The 20,053-nt window shown below is 44.4% G+C and overlaps 2 protein-coding genes across 2 annotated transcripts; both read right to left on the bottom strand.

Moving 5' to 3' along the window:
• Positions 1–4,136: 4,136 nt before the first annotated feature.
• Positions 4,137–4,592, bottom strand: TMEM239 (transmembrane protein 239). The gene has a single exon (XM_055423921.2). The coding sequence runs from the start codon at positions 4,590–4,592 to the stop codon at positions 4,137–4,139; it is 456 nt and encodes a 151-aa protein (XP_055279896.2).
• Positions 4,593–5,345: 753 nt separating this feature from the next.
• C15H20orf141 (chromosome 15 C20orf141 homolog) lies at positions 5,346–5,927 on the bottom strand. Its single transcript, XM_055423935.2, has 2 exons — positions 5,662–5,927; positions 5,346–5,577 (listed from the first exon to the last, which is right to left on the bottom strand). Exons 1-2 carry the CDS (start codon positions 5,925–5,927, stop codon positions 5,346–5,348), a joined length of 498 nt encoding a protein of 165 aa, XP_055279910.1.
• Positions 5,928–20,053: the final 14,126 nt, after the last annotated feature.

Here is a 20,053-nt window from a genome sequence, read left to right as displayed (position 1 = left end):
TTTGTAGTCAGTGAAGCCGCCGCTGTGAAGGCAGTGGGCGGGAGAAACTCCTTCCCGGCCCCAGGATCTACCCGTTCACCTACCGTCCGTTTTAGGGCCGGGCCGTGAGACACGTCTCCTCCTCTTCGCTTCCGTCCCACACGCAGTCAAGTCCGACTCTTCGAAATCAGAGCTGGAGGTCTCCGCCAGAGGGGCACGCCTGGCATCGAGTCTGCAGACTATGATTCCGGGAGGAGGGCGGGGGTGGTGGGGTGGTGGTGAAGGTGGAGGGAAGGTGTTGATTTACGGGGATAGCTTGCACTTCCCTGTGTGGGTGCCCACAGCCCTCTGATCTCTGGCTAGGTTTGGGATTTTCTTCCCAACATCAGGGCCTTGCCCACCGCACTCTGCCTCCACGGTCAACGCGCCAGCTTGGAGCTCTCCAGCCGTTGCCCAGACCCCTCTCCGGTGCCCCTGAGCCTGTGCGTCCCTTACCCGGCTCCTGAACCTGGGGCAACCTCCCAGAGCAACGCAGGCCCCCCTTTCTCCTCCCTTCGGGGCCCAGTCGCCCCCTCCCGCCCCCCACCCCGGCCCCGGCTCCGGCTCTTGGCCACCGACTCTGCGAGCAGGGTCGCTCTGCTCACCCTCTAGCGCCCGGGGCCGCGTCTGGGTAAGAGCGCCCCCTCCCGGCTCCCCGTGGCTGGTCCCCAGCGGTTCCCCGGCGCCGCCCTGACCCCTTCCAGGGATCCCTCTTTTCCCGCCAGGGTGGTCACTCACACCTCTAGCTGAAGTGGCGCCCCCAGCTTTGTGAGCTCCCTTGACACCGTCCTCTGGGACCCTCCCGCATCCCGGTCGCTCTTACTCATTGCTCCCGGGTCCTTGGGGCAGGAGAAAATCTTACCGGGCGCTCCTGCTCCTAGTCGCCCCTCAGGGTGCGTGTGTGACGCTGAGGAACCCGTCTCACTTTCTCAAATGCAAGACCCCTCGCGGCTGACACCTCCTCCGCTCCAGTTCTTTATGCTCCACCTGATCGGATTTACTTTTCTGGCCAGGCTACAGAAGTTACTGGATCCCCACCCCTACCCCAACCTCACCTGAGCTCGCTGCGGGGGTCGGGCCCTCAAAGAAACCCTGGTCACTCAGGCCTGTGGAACAGATTTCCCTTCTTGGCCCAAATGGAAAGACTTAGAACTTCGTTCCAGCATGTTCATTCTCCCCAGGCTTGCATTATTAAGTGATTTAAGTCTAAATGGATGACTTTGTCTACATTTAATTTCAAGAATTATGTTTTTCTTTCCTCTCTGCAAGGTTCCTCACTTTCCCTTTACCTGTATACTCCATCCCATTTGTCTGACTCTAGAGCTGGCCATTCCATTCTATTTTTTATTCTTATTTTTTAAAAGTGTCTGGTTTTGCTGGCATGCATTTTAAATTTGTGTGAAAAGAATTCTATTATTTCTTGTTCAGCTATTTTTCACTCAACGCTGGGATTTCAAGATCAATCTGTATAACTTCCACCCCTTCTAACTGCTGCCTCGTCTCCACAGTGCTCCATTCTCAGACGTATCCCTTCAACATATTCCCTCACCTGCAGTGCTTCTCAAACTTTTCCCAGTGTATCCCCTGGGAGTCTTGTTAAAAATGCAGGCTCTGATTCATGACTCCTGGGGTGAGGCCTGGAACTCTACATGTGTAGCCATCTTCCAGGTGATGCTGATACTATTGGCTTTGGGACCACACTTTGAGGAGCAAGACCATCTTGGGCCTCTGGGAGAATTCTTCTTGGGTTGCTGTGTGTCACATAGCATTTTGGGTCACAGGCTACATGTTGATCTAATTTGATAGGTATTGCCCACTTGTTCTCCGGTCTGCCTGTGCCATCCTACCTCACACCAGCAATACAGGAGGGTAGAAGATATACATTTACCTGGGGAAGGGAAGAAGGCTTTCTCCTTGCTCCTGCCAAAATCCTGCCCCTCAGTGTGTCTGGTTTGTGCTAAAACCTCCTCTCTCAATTAGAATGGTCTCAAGGCTCCAGAGTGATATCCCTGGCCAACAATGCACAGCCAAGTTAGCAATGGGCCCAAGATCGGTATCCGGGCTTCATCACTAACAGGAGCTTAAAGAACAGGCACTGAGAAGCCCTGGGGTCTTCAGTGAGGTTATATTTCCTCCATTGCTTTCTCTTTAGTAGCCTGTCAGCCTGGACTAGGACTCAAACAACCTGACCTTACCATAGGCAAGTAGCCATCCTGTGCCTGACTTCTCATCTCTAAAATGGAATAGTAATAATAGCATAGCTACAGTTTGTGGTGTGAGGAGTCAGTCCAGGAATTTTGCCCACATACCAGATGCCCCATGGGTGCCCCAGGACAGGTGTGCTTGCCTTTGTTTTAACCAACAGAAAAATGAAGTTCAAAAAGGGTTAGCAATTTTTACCAAAGCAGTAGAACTGGAAAGTGGCAGTGCTGGGATTCAAACCCAGCTTGAGCTAATACACCAGAGCCCATGCTAGCTATGATGCTTTGCCACCTCCATGGCCTGCCTTGCCCTTGCTACCAGGCCATATTTCAGGGAGAACAGGAAGGAAAAAGGAAGGATGGACTGTGTCTGGGGTTTCAGGAGCCTATGCTGAAGGCATCTGATCAGTGGCACACAGGGTTATGAAACTCCACAGCGAATGGGTTTTAGCAAAAATGAACATGGGTTCTAGGGGCTGGTTCACAGGGCTTGAGTATTTAGGTGGCCAGAGAGGAGGCTTTTAGTTGAGGGATATAGGAGTGAGGGTTTTAAGGTGATGTATGTAGTGGGATCAAGACTGGGTAGGAATTGGTGAGGGTCAGGGATTAAGTGGAGGCCTGGAGTGGGGTGAGGGTCAGGTGGGTGGGTCTTACCTATCACTTGTCTTACTTGTAGTGACTAATCACTCACTGTTTTGTCTGGAGGGTTAGCTGAGATGTGAAAAGCCAGCATCCTGGGCATCGAGGGATGCCATCTTCCAAGGCTCTCCTGGTGTTGTAAACAGCTTGTTGGGTTGGTTTTAGAAACCCATGAGCTATGTTTTCCCCATTCACATGGCTGTGCAAACCCTCTCCCGGCACCAAGCCCCACCGAGCATTTCACAATCAGAAGAGTTCAACACCTGCATATTTTGAGATTTCATGGCATATGACCTTTTACCTCTTGTTCACAACTCATCCATCCTCTGTTTATCATTGTAGGGTCCGAACTGTATCCAGGACAGAACATGTCTCTGAAGGCCTAGAGAAACTTTCTGCTCTTTAGAGTTCCATACAATATCTTACAGTTTTCTGGTCTTTACAAAGTACTTCACACACAGATATTATTGCCTTTGACTCACAGAAGCTCCATGGCAGGACCCACTTAATACCAAGACTCAGAAGAATTAATTGGCCAAGGTCACACACTGCATAGGTGAGTGAAATGGGACTTCTTGTTTGTTTTTCCATAGCAAACCTCAGGAGTCTTAAAGAGTAAGTTCTCCCTGGGAAACTCATTGCATTGGTTGGCTCATTTCCCAGACTTGGGGATGTGGATGAGGCAGGAGGTAGGAAGTCTAGGGAGTGGGGAATGCTTGGGCAGAGACATCTGGAAGGTGAAAGCTGAGGTCTCATGAGGATTCTGGCTAGCCCTCTCTCAGCTACGTTTTTGTCATTGAGCCCTTTCTAGAGCCTGGACAAGTGAAAAGAGGCAGTTGGTGGGGGAAATGGTAAATACAGGTAGAAGATGCTATGAGTCTAAAGCTGAGACAGTTGAGCAGCTGCAAGTAAAAGATGCTGCCAGCTGCTAAGGGGACCCCAGTAGCATCAGCATATGTACGTGGAAACTCTTGATGGCTTGGCCAAGCTCTGCTCCTGGCTGAGCCTTCTGCCCTAACATCTCTTCTCAAAATTTCTGGCCCTCCACACGAAGTACCTGCAGCATCAGCTTGAGGGAGGTGCCCAGAGGTCAGGCAAGTCTATCCTGCCAGCTCCAGCAATATCACCCATGTCCCGCCCAGTCCCAGCTAGAGACTGCAGGTCGGGGGCCTGCTGACACAGAAAGGCCCTGGTCTCACTGCCCTCCTCCCTCTCCCCTGGGCCTCAAGCCCTAGGCCAGGTCTCAACAGACACAAGCAGCGGGATGGGGTTGCCCTTCTATTGGTCCAAGTCCTGAGCATTGCCTGGGTGAGACATGGAGGTGAGGAGGCCCACGAGGCTCAGTAGTGTGGAAAACAGCAGCAGGAAGGAGGCGGTGAAGAGCAGTGCAGGGAGGGCACTGAGCAACAGCAGCAGGACAGCCGGCAGCAGATGGCGCCACACTGCAGCCGCCACGGGCCACAAGGAGCTCAGGAGGTGGGACCCGGTGGTGAAGAGCGCGTGACACAGCATCAGGGCCAGCAGCAGGTAGAGGATCCCCTCCAGACCCCACAGCACACGCTGCAGTGGCTGCCGCCAGCCGGATGTAGTCCACCACTGAGTCCAGCTCGGGGGCACATGACACATGCACCAGCGCACCCAGCCCTCCCGAGAGACCCAGGCTGACCAGGGCATGGCACGCTGCGGCCCCTCGCCAGCCCCGATGGCATCTGTCTCCACTCGTAGCTGCTGCATCGTGGTTGGTGCACCTAGGGAGAGGGCCAGGCCAGCTGCAGGAGCAGCCCTGGGGATGCCTGAGATCTCAGGGCAGGTGCGGATGCAGGGAATCAGGAGGGACCAGCATGGGTGTGGTGGGGGCTTTGAACTGGGGCCTGGGTCTTACCTCTGGGCAGAGCCACCTAAGTCATGTTGCTTCCTGCCGCACCCAGGACAGCCTGGCAGCCAGAGTTGAGCCCCCACTTTCAGTGCCCCCACCCTCCCTAAAGGAGCCCTATTATGACCCGGGTCGGGGTGGGGACCAGCCAAAAGAAAGACCACTGCTGGGTGTGAGGTTTACCTGAGCCTCTCTCGTGGACCTTTCAGGCTTTAGGGGAACCTGGTGAGTCCACAGATGTAGTCTTAGTTTTCTTGTGGAAAGCCCTCTTTGGAGCTCTCCCTTCCCTGCTGGCCTGTATCCCGCCCTGCTTCACTCTCTTATAATTCTTTCAAGAGAAGTTCTCTAGAATCACAGAGGAGGCCAGAATAGCCTTCCCTAACCTACAGGTTCCAAGATGGCTCCATACCCTGCACTGGGCTCCCTGTCCCTTATCTCACATTTTACTGATGCCCTCAGACTCAGACTTAGGTATCCACTGTCCACATTGTGAGGCCAGATGTCCTCCAAGATGCAGGCTGGGGGATAAAGGAGTATCCTCCCACCTTCCCAACCTAGAGTGGAGGAAAGGAAGCCTGAGGAAACAGCATGGCCAGTGTATTTCCGGAGGACACTCAGGTCCAAGGATGAAGGCAAAAAGCAAGGGCAAGCAGGGCCAAGGGCACACCGCGGGCGCCCAGGAGCAACCCTGCACCCAGGAGCAGCAGCAGCAGAGCCTCCAGGAGGCTGAGTCGTCCTGCGACTGCCACCGCGGGTGGAGCCTCCTGCTGCCCTGGACCCTCGCCGGCCCCCTGATTCTGGCCCCTTGTGAGATGTGTGTGCTGTGACCAGGTGGGACCTGCAGGCCTGTGGAGAGAAAGGGCAGCAGCTGGGCTTTGGGAGGCTGATGGTTTACTCACCTGCCCAACCTGTAGACTGCAATCCACTTACCGGTGGAGCATGTCGAAGGCCAGGAAGCTGACCAGTAGCAGCAGCAGCAGCAAGGCTGGACCAGTTGTGGAAAAGATGGCCCAAATTGTCAGCCCCAGTGCCCCCAGTCCTAGGACACTGTCCAGGACCTGGGCCCAGCTAGGGCCCCAGGGGGACACACATGGACCCACCGGACTAGCCGATCCTTCCCCAGCACCCATGCCCCTGGGAGGGACTGGGGTAGGAGAAACAGCAGCTTCGGGCCTGGGTAAGCAGAGGTGGGTCATGGAGGAAGGTGGAGGTTACAGGAAGGACGAGTGCTGGGTGAGAGGAGCGGGGCATGGGAGGGGGTGGTGGCAGACCTCAAGGGCAGGCTCAGGCAGTGGGGAGTTGGACTGTTTAGGAATCTCCCCCTCCTCACACACCCACTCACCAAACCCGCCTCACCTCCTCCCACTTCGGTCAGTCATTCTGGTTGGTTGGGCAGCTGGAGCATTGTGATCTATTGCCAGGTGGGGTCCTGGGGTAAGCAGGGTGGGGTGGGGTGGGGTGGGATGGGGGTTGCTAATGCTGGCCCTGGCCTCATAATTAGCTGGTGGTGTAGCCAGAAGGAGGTCTGACATTTAAGAGCTAAGATTTATCCTCTTTGCTAATTCTCCACCCAAGGGGCCCTTGGGGATCTGAGTTGCCGGGAGGCATTCTAACCCCATCACCACCTGGGCAGCTGACCAAGAGAGGAAGAGCCACTTTCTGTATCTCACAAGTTCCCAGGACTAGGTGTCCACAGGCAAGTCACTCAACCTGTCTGTCCCTGGTTCTCTCCCTTGAGAGCAGGGTGATGCCTGTGGGCATTCATGTGGGGGATTTTTCAGAACTTCAGTCCTGGAATGTACAGATAGACTCTGCCAGGAAGCAACCTGAGGCTTTCTGGAGTGGGATAACCACGTGACCTGCTAAATGGGGGTGGGGCAGGAGGGGCTGTTTAAGTATTAGAAGCAATGTAGTTTGTGGGAGGGATACTGGCATTCCAGAAAAGGCACAGAAAATGTGAATGTGAGAGGGCTACAACATAGTAACCTCAAAATTGAAGGTTAAGGTTACCCTCCAATAATTAAATAAAGAAGAATGAACATGTATGAAGGGACTGATCTGGAAAAGAAACCTGTCTCCACTGATAATCTGTAAATGATTACAGAGGTTCCAGCACATTTCAGTTTAGTGATTTGAGAGGCAAGAGTGAAAATGGGTCATAATTGAGAGAACTTAATTCTTGTCCTCATATTTTGAAGGAAAACTGATGGAGGTCAGGGTAGGGAGACAGTGGCCATACAGCCCCTAGGAGAGAAGGAGACAAAGCAAGCGTCTCACTGCATATCTGTCTCCAGGGGACTCTGTTCAAAGATTCAAGCCTAGTGACCTTGACATATTTGGTGATACATTATACAGAGCTCAACAACGATAGAGCCAATGCCACCAGCCCTTGTCACCTTTCATTGGTTGCCTTTTTCTGAGTCAGCCCAAAACAATAAAGCAACGCCCATAAAATTTTGAGGAAAATTATTTACAACTTAGTAACATTGGAGAAGGCAATGGCAACCCACTCCAGTACTCTTGCCTGGAAAATCCCATGGATGGAGGAGCCTGGTAGGCTGCAGTCCATGGGGTTGCTAAGAGTTGGGCATGACTGAGTGACTTCACTTTCACTTTTCCTGTCATGCATTGGAGAAGGAAATGGCAACCCACTCCAGTGTTCTTGCCTGGAGAATCCCAGTGATGGGGGAGCCTGGTGGGCTGCCGTCTATGTGGTCGCACAGAGTCGGACACTACTGAAGCGATTTAGCAGCAGCAGCAGCAGCAGCAGCAGCAGCAGTAACATATATCTGTCTACGTGATTATTAAGTATGAGGATAAAGACATTTTAAGCCAAACAAGGTCTCGAAAACTTGACCTTGCATACACTCTTTCTTAGAAAGCTACTGGAGGATGTGCTTCAGAAAAATAATGAACTAAACTAGGAAAGAAGTGAGGCTAAACACAGGAGAGGGATGATGTGAAAGACCTGGGATGTCAGCAATGTTTCCAGATAAAGAAAGCAAGCAACCCCAGCCTAGAATCAAAAGATAGATACTCTAGGAGGGATGTCTCTAGAAGAAAATAAAACTGATTATTTGCTGTTGTTCAGTTCAGTTCAGTTCAGTCGCTCAGTCATGTCTGACTCTCCGCGACCCCATGAATCACAGCACGCCAGGCCTCCCTGTCCATCACCAACTCCCGGAGCTCACTCAGACTCAAGTCCACAGAGTCGGTGATGCCATCCAGCCATCTCATCCTCGGTCGTCCCCTTCTCCTCCCGCCCCCAACCCTTCCCAGCATCAGAGTCTTTTCCAGTGAGTCAACTCGTCGCATGCTGTTTTTAGACATATGCAAAATATTTAGTTCATTTGGAAGCTTTGGGATTGAATTAACTAGTGTGTTAAAAACCAAGCAAATGATAAAATAATTGCTAAATCCAGGGAATACAAAAAATAGAACAATAATCATGATCATAATATAAGAACTGAATATTGACTAGTGATTCAGCTCTTTTGGGAGGATGGCAGGGGGAAACGTATATGTGTATTTTGGTGTGTTTGTTGGGGGGAGGGCTGGTAGGAAAGCTAAATCCTTAATTCCATAGCAGGAAATCTACAGATAAAATCTAAACATATAATTAAAAATAATACATTTGAATCAGTTCTAATGAGGTAGATGAAACTGGAGCCCATTATACAGAGTGAAATAAGCCAAAAAGAAAAACACCAATACAGTATACTAATTGGGGGCGGGAGGAGAAGGGGACGACAGAGAATCAGATAGCTGGATGGCATCACCGACTCGATAAACATGAGTTTGAGTGAATTCCAGGAGTTGGTGATGGACAGGGAGGCCTGGCGTGCTGTGATTCATGGGGTCACAAAGAGTCGGACACGACTGAGCGACTGAACTGAACTGAACTGAGCGTATATATATATGGAATTTAGAAAGATGGTAACAATAACCCTGTAAACGAGACAAGTAATCTTCGAATGTATAGGCATAAAGTTGTTTCTATTATTTATATTCTTAATGCTTCTATGAGTAATTCCCATTTTGAGTATTGTTTATTTGCAAGATTTTTCTTGTTGATTATTGTTACCTGATGTTGCCCTTTTTAGAGAAGCTTTTTAAGGCAGTTTTGACCTCTGTTGAGCCTCTCAATTTTATTTTATTTTTATTGTATTAATACCTGGTATGTAGTTGTTGCTTTCTTTTCTTTATGATTATTCTATTTTGCTAACTTCTTAAACTGGCTGTATACTTGTATACTCATTGCTTTTCCTTTTTATGTAAAGTCTACTACATTTAAGGCCTCAGTGGATAATGTTTTCCATATCCCTGCTTTAAGACTTTGTATTTTTGTTATCTTTCTGTAATGATGTTGTTTTTAAATGCCATGTACTCAGTGAGTGATATAAACACATTGTAAATTTCAGTTTTTCTAATAAATTGTATTTAAAAAATCTAAGCATAGAAGTCCAAGAAATATACCCCAATATAAAATGAAAAGTTTAAAGTTTAGGTGGAAAAAATTCAAGAAATAGAAAGATAAAAGTAAATACAAGGAGAAATAAAAAACACTAAAAGTTAATAGAGAAGCATAGAGAAGAATTGTCTGTTACAAATATAAATGTGATGTACCTTTAAAATCATATTCTGTAGTATTTTGATTAAAATGATTTCTTTCTTTTTTTAATAGCAAATCAATATTAGTGTCCTATCGTGGAGATCAGGAATATACTCTTCCAGTATGAATGAAATACTGATTTCCTAAAGTAATATGGATATACTCTTGTGGCTTGAGATAAAATTTCCAGTAACAGTATCAAACACCATCAAACTCAGAAAGCTGTCTCATGCATTTTAGACGGAGTTGCTCTAGACCGCCATCTAGTGCTTCTCAGCCCACATGTATCTCCTGGGGTTGAATTCTCTGGGAATTTTTTTTAAAATGCAGATCCTTGGCCACACTTCGAGGAGCACGGCTCTAGAAGACATTGATGTACAGAAGAGAGATAGCTGGGGGAGGAAGTGGTGAGGGGAGACAGGCATGTAAGAAGATGCATCTAGGTGCCAGGAGAGTCCCCATCAGTGCTCAGCTGCATCACAAGGAGAGCATGTAGTGGGGAGTGAGTGCCGGGAACAGGAGATCAGGAAGCACAGGGAGGCAGCAGATTAGGCTATTTCTCGGTTTGTGTAACCAGACATAGCCTCTTCTCTTCTCTTGATACTGTTTTATTCTATCTACATATGTGGGAGCAAGAGGACTGTATTAAGCTGTTTCCCTACCTGTAGTTCATCCAGTTAACTTAGGGGCCCCCAGGAACCACATATTATCTCACTTCATCATAGCAACCCAAAAAGGAAGACATTATTGTTCCCATTTTACAGATGAGAAAACAGAAACACAGAGATAAAATTACTGTCTAAGGATACCCAAACAAAATGAACAGAAGTGGCATGTGATATTAAGCTTGTGTGGCACCAAAGTCATCTGTCATCTCTGCTTCCAGCTACCTGATCACACTGGGGAGTGCTCAGGAGAGTCCTGTAGGGAAATTAAAATGGAGGAAGTCTTATTCAGGCTTCAGAAGCAAGAGAGCAGGCCTCTGACCTGCTTCTGACCTGACTGGACACTGCTCAGATTCTGTGCCTACCCACAAGCGTAGCAAATCAGGCAGTACTTTAGATAAGAAAGGGAATGGTATACTTCTTGAGCTCCTGGAGGTCTGGGCAACCATGCCTGAGGTTTAACAAAAATTTTATGGGCTTTCCTGGCAGCTCAGATGGTAAAAACTCTGCCTGCAATGTGAGAGACCTGGGTTCAATTCTTGGGTTGGGAAGATCCCCTGGAGAAGGGAATGGCTACCCACTCCAGTATTCTGGCCTGGAGAATTCCATGGACAGAGGAGCCTGGCAGGCTATAGTCCATGGGGTCTCGAAGAGTTGGACACAACTGAGCGACTTTCACTTTCACTATGACTCACAAGATAAAACAAGCAGCATTGTAAAAACGTTAAAGTAAAACCAGAGCTGCATTTTTGCATGAACTGATGGTGATATTATTTTGCAGCCTGGGATTATAATTGGGAACCCCCCAAACAGCAATTTGAAGTCTTACCCCGGACTTTTTCCTAATTGGGACTCCAGGTTGCTTTTACTTGGGACTTCTCATTTCGCTGCCTAAATCTAGTTTTTGGTCATCGGCTCAATTTGCTGATGTATGTGATGTTTCCCTTCTCTATGGTTTCTCTTTTCTTTTAATGATTGTACTTTGAAATTAAGTTAAATACTCCTCTATTAAATACTGAGACTGTTTATTTGTGTGTAACCTTTCAAACCTGAAACAGAAGTCAAACTTTGGGCAAAACATAAATTGGTGAGCAGGATTTGTGAAACAAAATACCACTCTTAAAGAAGAAAGAGGTTAAGATTAATGAAGTTTTCATTCCCTGATGGGAAGATTTGCCTTACTGCTTATTAGCAGTAATAAAGGGGCATATCCATTGGATTGTGTGAGAATGGGACACCAAATTAAAGCAAGCCAAATCTTTTGAAGTTATTGAATGTTTGTGCCAATTTGGCTTGTGCCAATTGAGAAGGGACAAGAACGGACCTCACTGGGTCAGAGAGGCTGAATCCTCCTCTCTGCTTACCATAAGGTACAGGAAATCAAATTAAAAATGGTTGTAGCGAAGTCACAATTAAAGCATTATGTGATTTGCAAGGACAGTTATCCATGTTACAAAGTCAAAGTTACATTTTAGCTGACCAAGTCTCCACTTTCAAGTTGGTAGCGGAAAAAGTCACTATAAAGTTTGCACAAGCTCAATATTGAAAGAGGTACAGCAAAGTTAACAAAAAGAGAGTTAATCTGATAATAGCTAATGCAGGGGTAGACTGGGACCCCAACACTTGGGATAGGAGATTAATCCCTCCAAAGTTCAGGGACCCGCCCAGACTATAAAGTTTTGGGAAATACAATGGGCTAAATAATATAGAGAGATTTTACATAAGGCTAAACAAAAGATAATGGAATTTAAAACTCTCTGGACAAAAAGGGAGGCTCAAAATTTATAGGGCTATTTGGCTTCTGGCAACATCATATTCCACAGTTGGGCCAGGTATTGAGTCCATTTTACAAAGTAACTTGATGTGAATAAACTTTTAAGGAAAGAAAATGTAAATGAGAAAAGAGCTTTTAGATAAACTCTCTTAAGAATAACTATGCTTTAGGAATGTTTACCTAAAATAGTTTCTCCAGGTTTTGATAACTTGAATTCTAGGGCTGTGCTAAATTAAGTTAAATGATAGAAGTTTGAATAATTAGGCCATTTGCAAATGAAATAATATGCTAAAACAGTAATCACTAAACACTGGCTTTCTTTTTTACAGAGAAGCGAAGGGTTTAGAAGTATTAAGGAATATGTTTGGTACCATCCTGAGATGTTTTCTAAGAAAAACAAAATTTTTTAGAAATTATCACTGGTATTTATGTTTACCAATCTACAGAATGCTAATATAAAGGACAGTTCATGGTTGCTTAAAGAAAGTGGGATAAGTTATGAGGAATGGAATTGCATTTTGTGAAAGGAAAAATAAATAGGTCTGACTTTCAGGTGTCTATTTTTGAATGGAAGAATAAAGTGTTTACTATAGAAAGTGATAAGGATTTGTGGAAAGTGGATCCCAAGAAAAGAATCTTATGCATGGTACAAGTTTCCTTGGGATGTTGAACTGTCTTTTGATGACAGATTTTAAGTTTCTTTACCTCTTAAGTGATTTGTTCTGTATTTGCTTTTGAATCTTTTATTGTTACTTCAGCTGAGTGAATAACTATTGTTTCATAGTGATCTACGATTTTATCTGACTGACTGTTCTAAACTCTTTGATATTTTTGACAGAACTTCCTAAGATCAAATTCTAATGAAGTTCTTTTGACTTTTAGCTAATTTTGAGGGTGCTTCAGAAGGCCCCTGAGGCATCCCAAAGAAAGATATTAAACTAATTAGGTTCATTATGTTATAGGTACATGAGAAGTACTGTCAAATAAGTGCTGTCAAAAATCTTCTTAGGTTATTTTGTATGGTAAATCTTACTAATACAGACATTCTAGAAATTATACAGAATTCAAAAAGATCTAATATGTCCTGGTAAAATATTATCAGTCATAATTTTAGTTAGTATCTTAAAGTGCTATGTGTCACAGCAGTAACCAAGTTACTTTGTCGACTGAACTGTAATCAGATTTTTAAACCTGTATTTTTAAGCCTTTTAGTCATTAGAGAGAACTATGGTTTCATTCTGATGTCTTTGCAAAAATACTACATCTTCAAGATTTACAGAAAGGACTTTCTAAGATTAAACTAAAATTAACTAGATAAACAAAAATTGTTATTAACAGTAAGTTTATATCAGACTGGAATTTGGTTTTCTCTCTGTGTTAAGAGAAAAAAGTTTTCTTGGAATGTGGCTTTTGATAACAGATTACGTGAATTTCTTTGCCCTTAAGTGATTTATATTTGTTTTTAAAATATTTTGTTACTTGGCAAAGTAAATATTATTTCACAATAATCTATGAAGATTATGACACACATAGATAAGGCTTATTCTGCTTCTACAAAAAAAATTTACCCCTCATTGTCAGACTTTTGCTATCCTGATGTCTTTAAAACATGGCAACAGTCTACTCCTTTTTTTTTTTTAATTGGAGGCTAATTACTTTACAATATTATATTGGTTGGTTTTGTCATACATTAACATGAATCTGCCCCGAACAGTACTCCTAAAGCAAGGAATTTAAAATGGGTAAACAATAGCTATAAATCAAACAGTTGTGGCTACGGAAATCCAAGATAGCCTCTTGTTTTTTTCTGGTTCCCTGACAAGCCTCATTTTTTATTTGATGGGATAAAGCCTCCCCTGGCTACACACACACACAAATTTTATGTTACACTGAATATTAAATTCTAGTTTTATTATCAGATACTCCATGAGCTACAATAAAGGGACATAAAATTACATGTATATATCAATGAACTATATGCTAATTGAAGCTTATAGCAAAAACAGCAAGACAAAAGAGTGCCTTTGGGCTTCTGAAGTAGGAAATTTCCAGAGGCTGAGAGAAATAACACTACGTTTGAAAAACAGTTATTGGCCTGTTATTGGGCTTTGATTGATATGGAATAATTGACTATGAATTATACTGTAATATTAAGACCTCAAGTACCAGTCATGTAATGGGTACAAAGTTCACCCAAAACCCACAGGATTGGGCAAGCTCAGGAATCCAGCATAATGAAATGGAAATGGTATATTCAGGACCAAGCCAAACCTGGGCCACATGAGGTTGCTGCCTTAAATGAAAAGATTTCTGAAGTTCCTACTAAAGATTTCCAAAATTCCTATTAAAAGCTATAGTTAGGCCTGAGATAACTGAGTTGCCTGTAAAATGGAGAAAGCCGTTGGACTCTTCACTGGTGGCTCAGCAGAAAAGAATCTGCCTGCAATGCAGGAGCTTCAGGTTCAGTCCCTGGGTGGGGAAGATCCCCTGGAGAAGGAAATGGCAACCCACTCCAGTATTCTTGTCTGGGAAATCGCACGGACAGAGGAGCCTGGCTGGCTACAGTTTATGGTGTCGCAAAAGAGTCAGACATGACTTAGCAACTAAACAATAACACAAACTTTTGACTCTTTAACTGCATTAGAAAAACAGCATGCATGTTTCACTGATGGATCAGCCAGATATATAGGATCCATTCACTATTGGAAAGTGGTGGCACATAATCCGTCATTACTAAATCACTGACAACTACTGAGGAAGGTAAAGGTAGACAATTTGCTGAGTTATATGCAGTTTATCAGGTATTAAAGCAAAGGAATGAGTGCCATATATACACAGATTCTTGGTCAGTCAATGGATTGGCCACTTGGCTTTCCCTATAGGTAAAAAATGGGGCTTCCTAGGTGGTAAAGAACCCCACTGCCAATGTAGGAGAAGTAAGAGATGTGGGTTCAATCCCCGGGTTGGGAAGATCCCCTGGAGGAGGGCTCGGCAATCCACTCCAGTATTCTTGTCTGAAGAATCCCATGGACAGAGGAACCTGGTGGGCTACAGTACATGGGGTCACAAAGAATTAGACACAACTGAAGCAACTCAGCACACATGCACAAGAGTAAGGAATAACTGGCAAATTCACTCCAAAGAGCTATGGGGAAAGGAATTATGGTTTGACATTTGGGAAACTGTTCAAACTATTAATGTTTCAGTCTTTCATGTAGATGCTCACAGTGTTCCAAATTCTACGGAACGATGGTATAACTCTATTACAGAGGAACAAACACGAATCCAAGAAGTAGAAGTTGATCCAGACTCCAGTGACTTAAAAGGTTTGACTTTGTGGGCACCCCAGAAAATGTGGCCATCTGGGAGAAAAAGCAACATACAGGTGGGCTCAGGATACAGGTACTTCCTTAACTATGGATCTCATTAAATCTGTTATTTCACAATGTCCAGTTTGTCAACATATCAAGCATAGAAATTTGACACAATTTGTCTAAGGACAATTGGCACTTGACAAGAAGCCTGAACAAATATGGAAAATTGATTATCAGTTCAGTTAAGTTCAGTTCAGTCGCTCAGTCGTGTCCGACTCTCCGCAACCCCATGAATCACAGCACGCCAGGCCTCCCTGTCCATCACCAACTCCCGGAGTTCACTCAAACTCATGTCCACAGAGTCGGTGATGCCATCCAGCGATCTCATTCTCTGTCGTCCCCTTCTCCTCCCACCCCCAACCTTTCCCAGCATCAGAGTCTTTTCCAGTGAGTCAACTCGTCGCATGAGGTGGCCAAAGTATTGCAGTTTCAGCTTCATTGGCCCATTAATTCGAGATAAAGGATGCCAATATGTGTGTACTGCTGTGGACACCTATTCTGGATGTTTAGTGGTCATTCCCTTCAGCAAAGCCAATCAGACTAATACTATTAAAACATTGGAGATAATTTATATTATGGTATTCTACTTCAAATTCAGAGTGACAATGGGTCATATTTTAAAGGTAAATTAATACAAGAGCTTTCACAGGAACATAATATATAATGGATCTTTCATATTACTTATTATCCGCAAGCAGCTGGTTTGATTGAAAGAATGAATGGTTTGGTTAAACAGCAATTAATTAAACTTGGAGAGGATTGTTATAAAAATTGGAGGACTAACTTGAATATTTCCCTCAATGTTTTAAATAATAAACATCCAGGAGAATCAGAAACTCCTTTGATGAGAATGACTATTCCATGTTACAGATGTTTAAAATAGACTTCCATCCGAAAAAAACTGAGTATTGGGAAATTGGCCCAGGAGTATTATTTCCTTTCTGAGCTACTCCTGAGGCTGCCAGACTGGGTTTGTACTTTATATCTGAACATAGACTTACTAAAAGATTGATATGTGTTATTTCAACTGGCATTGGAATGAAAATGCCTCCTGGACAATTTGGATTAATCAAAGAATGCTCCAGGTTAGTGTTAAAAGGGATCTGCGTATGTGGGGGAGTGATAGACCCAGACTACCAAGAAGAAATCCAAGTAATTCCACAAAATGAGGGAAAGGATGATCTATTTATTAATCAACATGATCAAATTGCCCAATTGCTGATTCTTCCATGTTAATTGTTGTTGTTTCATTGCTAAGTCGTGTCTGACTCTTTGGGGACCTCATGGACTGTAGCCCGCCAGGCTCCTCTGTCCATGGGATTTCCCAGGCGAGAATAATGCAGCGGCTTGCTATTTCCTTCTCCAGGGGATCCTCCTGATTCAGCAATGGAACCGCATCTCCTGCATTTCATGTGGATTCTTTACTGATGAACCACCAGGGAAGCCCTTTCATGTGTAATTGGCAAAGTACAAACTGGAGAACCTCCCACTTTATTAACAGAAGTGATGGAGAGTTTAGACCCACAAATGAAATAAATGCAATTGGAGCTAAAGTCTTGGTGAAGCAGCCTAGAGGTCCTCCCACACCTGCTGATGTGATTGCATGGGGGAAGGATCATACTATATTAGTGATGATCCCCGGACAGGAAAGATGGAAATATGTGCCATTAACCCACTGTTATTCTCATGAATAGATTATTCTTGGAAGTTTGACTGTATTATGGATTGTCATTCACTCCTCAACCTTCAAGGATATGTTACAATTAAAAGAAAAATATGAAGAAATCGACTGGGGAATCTTCAGTTGGAGAAACCTAAGCCGGACCTGAACTCAGGATAACTTCGCCTGCGCAGTAAACAAGGCCTGTTCTTTCTTAACTTTGCCTCTCTAAGGACAAGATTTATCTGTCTGCTAGATTACACAGCACTGGTAAAGAAATAGCTCAAGCCTTGAACACAAGCATTATGTGTATGTGTTACTTTAATAGTCACAACCACTTACTGATACGTTGAGGCAAGGCTGACAAGGGACTGCTATGTGGACCAACTTCTCGAATTTGGGGAACCTTGCTTGTTGGAGAACTTCATCAGCTATTGAGAATGGACTGTTTTCCCTAAAACCGACAATGTATTTTTTAAAAGAGCCCCTCTATTAGCATGTATTGTGACTGATGATGTAAAAGCATTACCTTTATATATCAGTTAGGAACCCCTTTCTCTGGATTCCTAACACATGTTGATGATTTATATTGGAAGAGGACCACCTATTATTCCACCCCCCCCATGAAAACTCAGGTGTAATTGACTCAAATGCTATTTCCTACTTTGTCTGTTTCTAATACTAGCTTCTCCTTAGAACCCCTGTTTAAAATTTTGCAAGGAACCAAAGTATTACAAAATTTCGTAGAAAAATGTAATTGTACTTTGACAGAAGGTGTTACTTGGTGCAAAAGTAATTGCAATTTTACATTGTTGAAATTTGCTGTTTGATGTTGGAATACATTCTTAAATAAATGTGGTTATGTTATACATCATTTTAATGTGCATTTCCCACTTTATGTTTTTTTGCTAATGACTTACTACTTGTTGCTTATTTTACATTTATTTTAGACTATGGAAACGATGTTAGACAAAAAGCAAATTCAAGTGGTTTTCTTATTTGTGTTCAAGATGGGTTGTAAAGCAGCAGAGACAGCTTGCAACATCAACAGTGCATTTGGCCCAGGAACTGCTAACAAACATACAGTGCAGTGGTGGTTCAAGAAGTTTTGCAAAGGAGATGAGATCCTTGAAGATGAGGAGTGTAGTGGCCAGCCATCGGAAACTGACAATGAATGACCAAGTTAGAGCAATCATCAAAGCTGATCCTCTTACAACTACAGAAGTTGTTAAAGAACTCAACGACAACCATTCTAAGGTCATTCGGCATTTGAAGCAAGTTGAAAGGGTGAAAAAGCTCAGTAAGTGGGTGCCTCATGAGCTGACCAAAAATTTTTTAAAATTGTCATTTCGAAGTGTTGTCTTCTCTTATTCTATGTAACAACAATTAACCATTTCTCAATCAAATTGTGACATGCGATGAAAAGTGGATTTTATACGACAACTGGCAATGACCAACTCAGTGGCTGGAACGAGAAGAAGCTTCAAAGCACTTCACAAAGCCAAAGTGTCACCAAAAAAAGGTCATGGTCACTGTTTGGTGGTCTGCTGCCCATCTGATCCACTACAGTTTTCTGAATCCTGGCAAAACCATTACATCTGAGAAGTATACTCAGCAAATTGATGAGATGCACTGAAAACTGCAATGCCTTTCAACAGAAAGGGTCCAATTCTTATCCACAAGAGAGCCCGATCGCACATTGCACAACCAACGCTCCAAAAGTTGAATGAATTGGGCTATGATGTTTTGCCTTATTCACCATGTTCACCTACATCTCACCAACTGACTACTACTTCTTCAAGCATTTCAACAACTTTTTGTAGGGAAAACCCTTCCACAACCAGCAGGATGCAGAAAATGCTTTTCAAGAGTTCATCAAATCCTGAAGCATGATTTTTATACTACAGGGATAAACAAAGTTATTCCTCATTGGCAAACATATGTTGATTGTAATGGTTCCTATTTTGATTACTAAAAATGTGTTTGAGCCTAGTTATAATGAATTTGAAATTCACGGTCTGAAACCGCAATTAGTTTTGCACCAACCTAAATATTACTGCCGATAAGTTAATGGATATAGGAGTTAATGTACAAAAATATATTTCTCACTCATGGTGGGACTTTTTCTTTACTACATTCCCTACTGCTCAGAAATGATTTTCTGCAGTTTAACCTCTTGCTTGTATCTTTATCTTGTTTCTTTTGACCCTTTGGAACTGTTATTTGACCTATAGAATTAGCAAGACTGCTCATGTTATTTCGTCTTATTTCTATGCTCTTCAGCGTAAACAATCCTGAAGACAACTGTTAGGGAAATTAAAATGGAGGAAGCTTTGTTTAGGATTCAGAAGCAGGAGAGCAGGCCTCTGACCTGCTTCTAACCTTCCTGGACACTGCTGGGATTCCATGCTAGCCCGTGATTAGCCCGCAACTAACAGCTAGTCAGGCAGTACGTTAGATAAGAGAAGAAGAGGGTCTTGCAATTCTTGAGCTCTGGAGGCCTGGCCAAGTGCACCTAGGATTAACAAAATCCCAGGACTCACAAGATAAATGGCTTGGTTAAAATGTTAAAGTAAAACCAGAACTGCATTTTTGTGCGCCAACTCAGTTTGCAGCCCAGGATTATAAGTGGGAACCACTGAAACTGCAATTTTAAGTCTCACTCATGGAGTGGACCCACTGCCTGGACCTTTTCCCAGATGGGATTCCAGACTGTGAAGGATGGAGGTTACTTTTGTCAGAATGGTCAGGGAAGAGAGTGACATTGAAAAGCCATCTGGGGGCTTCGCTGGTGGCTCAGTGGTGAAGAATTTGCCTGCCAATGCAGGAGATAGGGATTTGATCCCTGGTCTGGGAAGATTCTACATACTAGGAGCAGCTAAATCTGTGCACCACAACTTCTGGGAGCCCTGGAGCAGAAACTACTGAGCCCCAAGTGCCTAGAGTCTGTTCTTCGCAATAAGAGAAGCCACCAATATGAGAAGCCCACCATTGCAATGAAAAGTAGCCCCCTTATGCTGCAACTAGAGAAAGCCCTTGTGCAGCAACAAAGACTCAGAGCAACCAAAAATAAATGAAAAGCCATCTGAATGACGGGTGAAGGATGCAAACTTGGTGATCCAGTGCAAAGGCCCTGAAGCTGGATGGGTCTTGTGCCTTCCACGAACAGCTAGGATGCCTGTGTGGCTGCAGAGATATGAGCTGGGGGAGAACACAGGGAAGTGAGGTGAGAATGGT

Source organism: Moschus berezovskii, chromosome 15 (assembly GCF_049115385.1).
Source record: "Moschus berezovskii isolate FMDL1 chromosome 15, NW_MosBer_1.0, whole genome shotgun sequence".
NCBI classification, from domain to species: Eukaryota; Metazoa; Chordata; class Mammalia; order Artiodactyla; family Moschidae; genus Moschus; species Moschus berezovskii.
Note: the sequence above shows the minus strand (reverse complement) of the source record. Positions and strands in the feature narration are given on the sequence as shown.